Source organism: Glycine max, chromosome 5 (genome assembly GCF_000004515.6).
Source record: "Glycine max cultivar Williams 82 chromosome 5, Glycine_max_v4.0, whole genome shotgun sequence".
In the NCBI taxonomy this organism is placed as follows: domain Eukaryota; kingdom Viridiplantae; phylum Streptophyta; class Magnoliopsida; order Fabales; family Fabaceae; genus Glycine; species Glycine max.
In genome coordinates, this window is record NC_038241.2 from 4,102,641 (window position 1) to 4,115,657 (window position 13,017).

At 27.2% G+C, this 13,017-nt stretch overlaps 1 protein-coding gene and 1 pseudogene across 1 annotated transcript; one reads left to right on the forward strand and one right to left on the reverse strand.

Moving 5' to 3' along the window:
• The first annotated feature begins 4,218 nt into the window (after positions 1-4,218).
• LOC100791667 (GDSL esterase/lipase At3g48460) lies at positions 4,219-5,946 on the forward strand. Its single transcript, XM_003525578.5, has 2 exons — positions 4,219-4,907; positions 5,278-5,946. The coding sequence occupies exons 1-2, from the start codon at positions 4,272-4,274 to the stop codon at positions 5,782-5,784; spliced, it is 1,143 nt and encodes a 380-aa protein (XP_003525626.1). The 5' UTR covers positions 4,219-4,271; the 3' UTR covers positions 5,785-5,946.
• A 3,117-nt stretch (positions 5,947-9,063) lies between these two features.
• Positions 9,064-11,370, reverse strand: LOC100787245 (E3 ubiquitin-protein ligase AIRP2-like; annotated as a pseudogene).
• Between the last annotated feature and the right edge of the window lie 1,647 nt (positions 11,371-13,017).

Genomic DNA, 13,017 nt, shown 5'->3' on the forward strand with positions numbered 1-13,017 from the left:
GGCAAGGTTGCAGCAGCAGCTAAACAGTAAGTCCTGAAAGTAGTCTTTTACACCAAACTTTTGTTTTAGTTAATAACTTATACATGACCTAAATTCTGACTTATGACATTTACTTTTAGCTCTCGTCTTTTTAAAATCATCAAGATAAACTTATTCATTCACTCATAGGTGTCTTTTACATAAAAAAATAAGTTTGAGAAGGAAAGCAAAACTATGGGGCTAGGATGTCCTCTAAAAAGAAAAGGACAGCATAAACAAGAACAAAATTAGTAATGCAACAAGGTGGTAGTCATAATGTAAAATGGGCACTACTCGAATAAACTATGATAATGAATACTAATTATTAATTTAAATAGTTCTTTTGATTAATTTAATTTAAAATATTGTTAAACTTGATTGATAATAGCCTAATAAGAATTTTTAACTAATATTTATTGATTGATTTAAATTATAACACCCGGTATTAATTAGGTGAGTTGTATATTTACTTTGATTAGTTTAGAATAGTGCTAGAATTATAATTACTGACATATAACATTATTTTAGTTAGGAAGAGGATAATTATGATACATGGCCAAAACTCTTAAATAATTTTCTTAAAGAAAAAGCAACATTTTAGTAAATATATGAAAGAGAAACTCTTGGGTAGACAGAACTTAACACATCATTTTTTAGGCACAACCAATAAGAATTGTACGACTAATAAAATAAAAAAATAAATAAAAATCACAATATCAAGTAAAATTTGATATTTTTTTCGTTTTTTTCCTAATCTTCTTCCGGATTTTTTCGGTAAATTAAAGATACAGAATATGAGAAAAATTTCTTAAATAACAAAATTTTGTTCTTTATAATAATTTTTACCAATATAAAAATATGCCAAAAATATTTTATAAAATATATTAATAATATTTTCTTTTTTATGATAAGAAAAATTTTAATCACATACACAAACACTATTAAAAAAAATGCATAACTTAAATTATAGAAACAATTAAACACCTAATTTAAATTAATTAATTATAATGACAACAAATTGAAATAAAACTTTCTTTAAAATTATTTTGTTAATATATAATACTCGTGTTTTCTATTAATGTTGAAGGTAAGTCGAAAACTTTTCATAGAATTTTGATTTGATGAAGTGCATGAAATGCGGAAACGGACAACAAAAATATGTATAGCAGCATATTAAAAAAAATGAAGTGAGACTTTATTCTATTTATAATTATAATTATAATTAATAATCATTTTTAAAAATAAAAAATTATAAACAGTAAGTTAAAAACTAAAACACTCTACAAATTGAGAGTTTTTTTTTCTTAATTTTAAATTTTTATTTATAATTTTTATTTTTAAAAATTATTTAATTATAACTATAGTTTGATTTTAATTTTAAACTTTTGATATATTGTATTAACTGAATATGTCTTCATTTTGTAAATGCACTGAATATTAATATTACAGTAATACTTATCAATCCTAATTAAAATTGTATTCTAAAAATTTAAATTATAAATTCAATGGCAACAAAGTCTTACAATCGCTTAAAATTAACGTGTTTATTTGCATTAATAAAATTATTATTTAAAATAAAATACTCTACAATTTTACACCACCAAAACATATTATTTTGAGATTTAAATTATATTTTCTAAATTTGAATTATAATCCTTTATATTTCAATTTCAATGCAATTTAGAAAAAAAATAGAAAGAAGATTATAAAATAAAACAAAAAAAAATCATCAAATTTAATTTTTATATTCTGATTTATTTATTTTATTTTATTAGTTGTAAAATTCTTATTGGTCGTATCTAAAAACGAGTGTTGGATTGGTGTCTAGCTAAGAGTTTCTCTATATGAAAAATTGATACGGTCGTGAATTTACCTTTCTGAACTTTCGATCATTTATTCCTTTACTATTCAAATTGCATAGTCCACAACAAAGATCCTTCAATCGTTGGAGGATATTATCCTCAAATTATTTTTCTTTTTATTTAATTCTTAGTCCAAAAACAAAAAAAAAAATAATATTCCCTAAACCGATATTTATAAAAATAGACCGGTCATTGAATTCATGTAAGTAATGACTAAAAATTAAACGATCTATGGTTAAACTGATAATAATTAAATAATATTTTTTTAATAAAATGTATTAAGTAATTTAAAATATATAATTTATATATAAAAATACAGCTTGTAAACATATCATAAAATGATTTTTTTAGACTCTTTCAAACAATTAAATAAATATTTATACAAAAAATTAAATTCAAAATTCTTCTAATATGGTAAACAGTGGTCGTTGTTGGCCATTAATGAATGACACACCAAAGTAACCAAAGTTGGCTCGCAAATTTACTTCCAACATAACAAAAGAAAGGGCTACGGTACGGATGTTTCTCCCGCCGCTCACCATAAAATCACCGTGAAAAAACAGTTGGTCTGGTGCCAACATGCTCATTTAATGCCTCAATTATTAGAAATTCAATGATTTAATTTTTTTTCCCTAATCAATCTCCTCACCAATATATTTATGGAGCATACTACTTTTTTTTTTTTTACTGCAAGAGATAGTTGTATTTTTTATAAAACGCAAGAGCATGCTACTATTAAATAACCAGTAAATAAATATATAATATTAATAATATAATTTAGTTTTGATTTTAATAAAAATATATTTACTAAATTTTCAACCTGTACTTTTAAAGTACCACTTGTTAGTAAGTTTCCATTTATATTATTAAATACAAATTTGTACTATTAGATTTTATTTTTAAAAATTTAAATATCTCCATTTTTATTTAAAAACTATGGGTTTTGTTAATCAATAAAAATAAAAAATATTTATCATATAAATTATAAGAAAATGTAAAAAAAAAATTATGCTGTCATATCATATATCTTCCAAGAAAAACTGATCAGCATTTATAAAAAAATATTATGATGTCAACCTAGTTAATAAGTCTAGCTCCCCAGCTACCCCTCTCAAACCACAAGTATTAATAGGATTATTAATGTAAGATGAACACTACTAGCTTAGATCTGCATAGACTGCACTGCAAGACGGTGCATGACAAAAGAGTAAGGAAAAAGTTACACCCTAACAGTGTCACACTTTTAATAGACACCAGTGAGTTAGCATTAAAATGTAATATTTTTTTATTTAATATAATAATATAAAATAATATAATAATACATTTTATTCCACAGAAGCAGTGGTCGGATAAATAACTATTACTGTAGAACGTTATGTGACATAAACCAAAAAAAGAGACTCATGTAACACTAACAAAAGCACAATGCTCGGACAGTCTTGAAAACAATACGTAATTTGTTGTTTTCTAAATTTTAGTTTTGAAAAATAACTCTTATTTTATAAATTTTTATTTTTGAATGAAATTGTTTTAAGAATTATATTCCTTTTATTTGGTCCAAATTATTTCTTACTTTTATTCTTTAATGGAAATTTTTTCATAAAAGAACATTAAAAAAATTATTTATTTTTATTTCTCCTTTTCTTTTTTTATTTCAGTTATTAAATCTAAAAACATATTATTTGAGAAATTTTAACTTGAAAATAATTTTTAAACTTAAAAGAACTATAAAGGTATTAAATAATCTTAACATTGAATTTGTATTTATATTTTTAACTTCAATTTTAAGTAGTTTTTAAATTTCATAAAAGTTAAGTCAAATTATTTTAAGTATTTTTTTTATTATACATGTTTTTTCCTTTGTAATTCAGAACACTTATAAAACATGAAGGAGTCTAATTCTAGTAGTTGACAATAGGTTATTTAGGAGAAAAATATGTCACCAACATTTTTGTTTTTTAATCTTACTTTTATGTCCTTGTACAATATACAGTTTGTTTTAAGTGCTTACCGTTTGGCCGACCATTAAAATAAATGATAGTAAAAGTAATTTTTTTTGGGTGATCATAATATGATAGAAAATGTCTATTAAATTTACCAATTATATAGTTCATGAGAGAAAAAAACCTGATTATTATCTCTAATAAAATAGTCTTTTTAATTATATATTTTTTTATCTAAAAGATTTCAACCTTGTTTAGTTTTACTCAGATAAACAACATGTCAGCAGGAAAAGTAATTTTTTTATAAGAAACTAAAAGTAAAATTCGTTATAGTTAATGACTTAATGTTTAAACCTTAAAGTAATGAAATTGTTGTATATATAAGCTGAAAACTCTAGCTAAACTGGCAAAGACTCGTGGGAAACCAAGTAAGGTATACCATTTGAAAATGGCTTCTTGTGTGTCATCCATGTCTTCTACCATCCTCATCCTAATTGCCATCTGCACACTGTCCTCACTTCTGTCAGCTGCATCTGCAGCAACAGAGGAGGGACGAACAAGGCCCTTCAAAAGGGTCTATGCCTTTGGAGACTCTTTCACAGACACTGGCAACACCAAAAATGCCGAAGGTCCAAGTGGCTTTGGTCATGTTTCAAACTCTCCCTACGGCACCACTTTCTTCAACCACTCCACAAACAGGTACTCAGATGGTAGGCTTGTGATTGATTTTGTAGCTGAAGCACTTTCACTGCCTTACTTGCCCCCCTACCGTCACAGCAAAGGCAATGACACTTTTGGTGTTAACTTTGCTGTTGCTGGCTCCACAGCCATAAACCATTTGTTCTTTGTGAAGCACAACCTCTCCCTTGATATCACTGCTCAGTCCATCCAAACCCAGATGATATGGTTCAACAGGTACCTAGAGAGCCAGGAATGTCAAGAATCAAAGTGTAATGATTTTGATGACACTCTGTTTTGGTTTGGGGAGATTGGAGTCAATGACTATGCCTACACTCTTGGATCTACTGTCTCAGATGAGACCATAAGGAAGCTTGCAATCAGCAGTGTCTCAGGAGCTTTACAGGTATGATTTAGGACAAAATTTACAAATAATTTTTTAGGTGCTTATTGTGTTGCTCTCCCATCAAAATTGAAGTCTCACTTCTTTAGTTGTATTTGGTGTTATTCTCTTATCAGAATTGCTGTTTCACCTCGATAATTTGTGTTGACCTTTAATTCAAACTTTTATTAACTGAGTTATCGAGGTAGAAACTCTAATTTCAATTGAAAAACAACACTAAAAGCATCTATAGATCTTCATCTAAGTTTTGTGGTATCGTTTATTGTCCTAATTGTTCTTTAATTTATTCTAAGTAGTTAAAACTCAAAAACTTGAAATTTTGTGCACAGATCATCTAATCCTAATTTTATAATATTCATTCTTTGCGTTGCAGACGTTGCTTGAGAAGGGTGCCAAGTACCTAGTTGTGCAGGGTATGCCTCTAACTGGGTGCTTGACATTGTCCATGTACCTGGCTCCTCCAGATGATAGGGATGACATTAGATGTGTTAAAAGTGTTAACAACCAAAGCTACTACCACAATCTTGTGCTACAAGACAAATTACAAGAATTCAGGAAACAGTACCCTCAAGCTGTCATACTTTATGCTGATTACTATGATGCCTACCGCACTGTCATGAAGAATCCAAGCAAATACGGATTCAAAGAGACCTTCAACGTTTGCTGTGGATCAGGAGAACCACCTTATAACTTCACTGTGTTTGCCACATGTGGCACACCTAATGCCACTGTGTGTTCAAGCCCTTCTCAGTACATCAATTGGGATGGTGTTCATCTCACGGAGGCCATGTACAAAGTAATTTCTAGTATGTTTTTGCAAGGAAATTTCACCCAACCTCCGTTTAATTTTTTGTTGGAAAAAAAGGAGAGGGTGGGGTGAATGGTTAGTATTTGGGATTTGCTTGTCCCTATGACTTTAATGCATCAGCTAATGTAACTATAAGTGAGGGAATCAGGTCTTACCTGTTTTGCTACAACTTGTGTCCTCTGCACATCATATATGATGAGAAGTTCTAAGGAATATGTTGTATTTGTATTAGTATCTGCCAAGGCTGTCTTAAACTCGGTATTAGCTAGTGCTTACTTTGTTTAGATTAGTTGATTTTGGGTTAATAAAGTGTTTTTTCTTTTCTTTTTACAAATAAATTTAAAGAAAATGTAATTTTATAATTTTATTCAATAAAAAATTATCAGGATGAATTTATTAACTTTTACAAAAATTATTTAAAAATTATATTAACCATAATTTTTTATTAGTTGACACTTTACAATTTAAAAACTCTTTACACATTCCATGCATAGAAGTTAAGCTTTTAAGAGTAAAGAATTGAGGTCGTGAATGTGGGAAAAACTTAATTGCCCCAAAGAATTCCTACGCCTTCATATATTTTTAGATGTTTTACCCTTTTTTATTATAAAATTATTGATTTTTAGAATTTCATAATTAATAATTTCTTAAATATGCTATTTTTTAATGTCAACTATTAGTGGTGTACTAGTACTTCATCTGATTTTGAATATAAGCAAAAAAAAAAAAAGTGGATTGGTTTCAAATAAAAGTAATTATCAACTAATTATGAAGGCAGTTTGGCTCAATTGATTAAACATGTTACAAAGTTATTATAGTATCCATTTTTTATTCTCACGGATTAAAAAATTTATCAACTAACTTTATTTTATTTAATAAGACTATTCTTAAAATTTCTTTCAATATTTTTAATAATTCTCTTTTATTTTTGGTGTAGTTTCTCACTATCATATGAAGTATTGTACACACCAAAAAAAGTAGTGTATGCAATTATTTTCTCTAAAGAATACAATACTTCTTTTGGACTTGATTATAAATAAAAATATTTAATTTCATATTGATTAAGGATATTAATTAAGTTTATTTAATTTTATTCATTTCATATAAAAATGAACCATGTTTCTTAAACTGCACTTGATCATATTTATTGAAGATTTTGTTCACATTTAAATTAAATTAAGGATATTTTTAAAGTAATACTTCCTTTTATATTATTTATAAGACTTAAATAAAAAGTTATACTTATTTTTTTTTAGAAGACTCATGATATTTTATATTAATTATTTTTAAATTAAAATTCCCATGGTTGAAAGAGATATTGAAATGAAAAATAATAAGAAAAGAAAGAAAAGAGTACTAAAAACAATGATAATTATTTTACAAAAATATAAATTTAAGACATATTTATTACTATAAATTAAATTAATCATTTTCCTTAAATCTAATAAATTAGATAATTAGATCTAGGATCAAAGAGTAACATTAAATAGAGTTGAATGAATCAAATTTACTTAGAGTATTTTACTAAAATTAGATTTTTTTAAGGTGAAATGACATATTTGGTCCTTTATTTTTTTTTCTTTGTTCAATTTAGTTCTTAATTTGATTGATCATTTATCTTTTTCTTTGTTCAATTTAGTTCTTAATTTTTTTAAAAATTATTTTGATTATTTATCTTTTTTTTTTTTTCAGTTTAATCATTTCATTCATTTAGGATTGATGTGTTAATCATTTAAGAATGAATTTTTTTTGATAAAAAAGAAATGGAGGGAAAGGAAAGAAAATTGAACCAAAAAAATTATTTTTAAATAATTAATAACATTAATCTTAAATATATTAAAGAGACAAACTAAAATAAAAAATAAGATAAAAGATCAAACTGAAAAAAAAATAAAAGACTAATAAAATTTTTAAAAAGATAAAAAACTAAACCGAAGAAACAATACGATAAAGAATTAAATTAGTTTTTTTTAAAGATAAAGGAATAAATTAGAAAAAAAGAAAAATAAATGAATAAATATGTCATTTACTTTTTTTATTTATATTTGAATTCAGATGTAGTATTCAAAGACAAAGGGTGGAGAGTTTCAGAGAAAGTCAGAGAAAAATGAATCCTAAACATACATTTTTGGCCTTACTTCTTCCAAATTAAGGGTAGGCCTCTTGGAACCCGTGAAAGGAATTAAAGGATGGAGGAATCTAGAATACCACATAGTCACATACTATTAAATTCAAGCCATAATTTTGACTTCGTTCATTGCAGTCTGATGCATTCAAGTCTGCTTGATGTTTGCAGAACTTGATCAAAAGTAATTAGCACATGCTGGTGGTTGTGGACAGTTACCTCCTTTAGGAAAGAAAAATTAAAAGGAGCACATCAAACACAAAATCATACTACTATTAACAACATTGGGGAACATTTAATGCTTACCTAAGTCGACGGCCATAATAATTGAAAAAGATAGATATTATACATGAATACATCCCCTTCTGTTGCTCTCAGTACGGTAATTGGTCATTTGCATTTTGCTGCATTAATTCAAACTCCACAATTTCTTTTAATCTATAAATGTTAATTTGTTAATACAACAACAACTCACCATATGTGACCAAAACACATTTTTACCAGTCTGCAAATATGAAGTGTTTATAAAAAGGGAATTTTAAGCACTCTAATAAACATATACTGTACATTACCTCACAATTACCAGTCCTGAAATGGTAGTGGATCTCCTCATCATCATATAAATTATAACTAATAAATACATATTTCATCTTATCTCATTATAAGAAAAAAGAATACTTTTACATTTATAAAAAAAATAGTTAAAAATCATTTAATTGTATCAATCTCATTTTAAAAATATTTTTTCTAAATTATTCATCATTAAATAAAGTCAAATTAATTGAGATTTATTTATATTTAAAACAAAATATATCTAATTTTTGTTGCTCATGTTGGATACAAGAGAGAAAATATAGGGGTTGTCTAACTTATTTCACAAAAAATATAGATAAACAACTCCATGGCAAATTATTAGTACATTCTTTTATATATTTCAAAATTATTGATATTTATAATAATTGTTTAACCTCATTTTTACTATAGATAAATTAGACATATTCGGTATACATATCTCGCTTTATTAATACTAATAGCTCTGTTTATCTCCACTTCAATAAGGATTTTCTCTTTCCTTTCTACTCAACCATACAAGGAAGATGTTAATGCATAAGAAATCTGAAAGTAAGTGTCACCTCATTTTTTTATGATATATGGTTAAATACACGCAAAATTTGTAACAATTGAAAACTCGACAAATAAAATCAAGGAGATTAGGGGGGAAATGAACGAACTCTATAAACATATGATTAACATTTTTTCTTCAATTACAGTAAGTACTCGTAATACATAAGAAAAAGAGCATCTGGGGTATATTGGGGAAGGTTGTTTATAAAGAGATAGAGACGCAACAAATCTTCTGTGTGTATGGGTTGTATATCAATCACATCTCTAGTGCATGTTAGAACCCACAAATCCCCCGACTTAACTCTTTATACTTCCCCGGCATAATGGACAAGATTCTGACCTTGTGTTCCTGTATCATAAAGAGATTAAAAAAAATAAAAGATGTATTAAATATTAATTGCTAAGAATAACTCCATTCTTATAACAACAATTACAAGTTAATTTAAGGGAAATTGAGCTTATGATTACCCGTCACTGTAACAATTTATACACATGGCGTGGCAGCAATTAGGAAAAACCATTTTGGTGCAAGACTCTAAGCAAATGCCACACTCATGTTCTCTCTCCAAGTCCAAATCAGATGACTTCCTCTTATCCTCTTCACTCCTATTGGAAATCATCTCAATGCTGTGATCATTTTCTTGAGTAGTGTCAGCTTCTACTAAATCACCATGAAGGCGCTGAAGTGAGGGTAATATAACATCTGTATTTTGTAGATCAATGAATGCATCTAGTTAAACGCTGAAAGAAAAACGAGAACACTATTGAATGTACTCACTGCTCACTCCTTCATAAAGAAAAGTAAACAATAATGCAAGGTTTACACCACTAAATTGAGTATATCAAAGGGGGAGAGGGGGGTATAATTGTATAAAGCAAAATGCAATAATACTACAAGACAAAACTTTTATGCAGTTACTTAAATGTTGTTAGTACTATTTTCTAATAATAACTGAAGTTCATCTAACTTATGTAAATGTAAACCTTTATTATACACATTATTGAATTGAAATTTTAATATCAAAAGTACTCAAGGAACTGAAGTTTTAATATTAATAGTTTCATGGCATCCATGTATGTAAATTGTGAGTTTGCAACCTTCTATATGCAGTAACATAGTGAATGTAAGCGGAAGAAAGGGTTAGCACTTACTGTAGAACTCCCTTATGGTTGCTTTCCTTCCACTAGAATAGATATCTGACTTTCCATTGCTGTGCACCTAGAAACGAAAACAAAAATAAAAAAGATAGGTCAATAAAAATAAGAAAATTGAAGAAAGAAGCCAAGAATTAGGCATAGATAAGAAAGAAGGGGAGAGACATTAACCTTGTACGCAACTACTCGGTAAAAGATTCAAATGTGTAGAGAGCACAGATAGACACGAGCGTGAGTAATCCATCCATTGAAATAAGAACAGAAAAACTGGTGCCAGTTTATTGTAAACTAACTTCATTTGAAGGCAAGCCCTGCCCTTGCCCCTTGGAATAGAAGCTGCCCTGCAAATGGTATCAAATTTAAACCAAAATATAGTATATCCTAATCCAATCATCTCAACATTTATGATAAATTTATAAGTATTCTCAGTTCCTACATGTAAGTAAACTAACCTAAAATTATTAAATGGATACAGTGCCAAGGTCACATAGATGCCCTGTCCTGTTAGCAACAAGATTGATTTTTAATTGTCAAGAATTTGTATTAGAATTTAATTCAATCTCAAAACGTAGTTTATAAGGTGAAAATTATTTAAATTATATATACTGTTTTGGTTTGATGATAGTATATTATTATTTATTAATTAATGTGAAATATTTGACACATATCTTCGTGACGATGTTTGGATATATCAAACAATAATCACTATGATAGACTTTAATATATTTATTTTAAAATTTAAGTTTAAATCTAATTTGACTCTAAAATCTAATTCATAAGACAAGAGTTAGTCTCTCGTTTATATAAAGCTCTATCGCTACTCAACGTGAAATTTCTACAAATTGAGTATTCAATTTTCACTAAACTACAACTACTCAAGAGGCATGGTAAGGGTGAACTTGACTTATAGAATGTCAATAACATCAGTTCACAAAATGAAACCGTATCCCCTACTATGCTATGAGCATAGCAACAAAACACGAAAGAGAGAAAAAGAGAACTCACAGCACATTGGCATGTTGGATATCAGTCTCAAGTGTCTTGAGGGAGTCTAGGAAAGAGGGTGCTGAATCGAGCATTTGGTAACGCAACATTGCTCAAACTTGGAATTGTGTTTGTGTTTGTGAAAGGAAAATGGAGAATAAAGGGGGTGGCACAACACTGAAAAATGGCATGGAAATTTGTTGGGAGTTGACCAAAATTATGAAGAGGGAGAGAAAAGGTCCTTTGAGCCTTGGAGACGTTAGTGGCGCTTTGTTGACCTGCAGTCCCGTTTCGGACAGAACACTGTTATCATTGACTAAATACATGCACACATGCATGAGAGGGATTCAACTCAACATTTGAACATGGACATTTCTTTTGAAAATTGGTCTTTTGTTTGTTTGCCTATAAATTTTTTAATACCTACCATGAAACTATTAGATTGGTAAAAATTCTGCCTAAAATACACTTTTATTTCAATTTAGTCATTTAATTAGTTTTAAATGACTTAAAATGATTCCTTCATCATCAGTTTAGGATTAACATCGTTTATTATTTTAATATAATGATTTTTAATAGTCACAACTGACAAATTATTTTTTTTCTGAAATATTTTCGTCGTGTAATTACTATAACGACAGTTTTTAAGTGTCACTATAACCCCTAAAAACAAAAAAAAATAATATTAAAAAGACTTTCATTAATTAATATTTCACTTAAATGCTTAAATTGATTCATAACAATATTTTAACTCTTTTTGTTGAAGATATTTTTGTCAAAAATAACTTTTATTATTGTGATTTGTGCAATTAATAATTTTTTTTAAGAAACGTGTATTATCTTGAAAGACAAATAATATGAGATGACGAGACTGGTAAAAAATAAATGAGATGACGAGAGTGAATGAATTTACAACTAAACTCTAACTCCTTTAATCAGAGGTAATTTTTACAAAGAAAATTATGTTGTCTTAATAATTTGTATAATTAGTAGTATTTTTTTTCAAATAACACTACCTTGAAAGTAAATGATACTACTATCTATACAGGAGAAACAATCTATACCTCAAATTTTTACTTGAAATACTTCATTCGTTTTATATCATTTGTTTTTTATGTAATATATATATATATATATATATATATATATATATATATATATATTTAAGAAAGGTTATATATATTTTAAAAAAATATTAAATACATAAATTACTATAATTATATTTTCTGAAACATATAATTTTGAAACCGAGGAAGTATTACGTAAAAATTATATTTTCACCGCAAGTATTTATTATGACTTTATATCTAAGCTTGCAATTGCATTAGTACAGTACTACATGTCTTCGACTTTTCTTTGATCTGTGTCGAGCTCTTAATTATTATTGTCTTCGGTTGTTTCACTTATTTAATGCTCTCTCTTATGCCACCGCCGGGGAGGAAATAGAGAAACAAAAATACTCCTTCCATTTCAAAATACTAATTGTTAAGATTTTCTTACAAAAATCAAAAAATATTTTAAGAGAATTAATATTTATTAGCACATAATTTTATTAAAATATCTTTTTCTCTTAATTGTAATAAATATATTATTAAATCTTCCAAGACAACGTTTGTTAATATAGGATAAAATTGAAATAGATGTTTTAATATCATATTAAAAAAACAAGAATATCAATCAATTTAAATTTTTTTCAAAAGTTAAAATTACAGTTATTTTGAGCGGGATGAAGTATGATTTGTTTAGACGAAATAAAAAAAATGGAATTTGTGTTAATAGATATAAATTTTATTAAAATTGTTTTCTTTTTAAGAGACACTTATGAAATGGGGTGAAAATGACTAATGGTATTTTATAATCTTTTCACTATTTTTATTCATTCAAAGGGAGTAGTGATAGGATGATATAAGAAATAA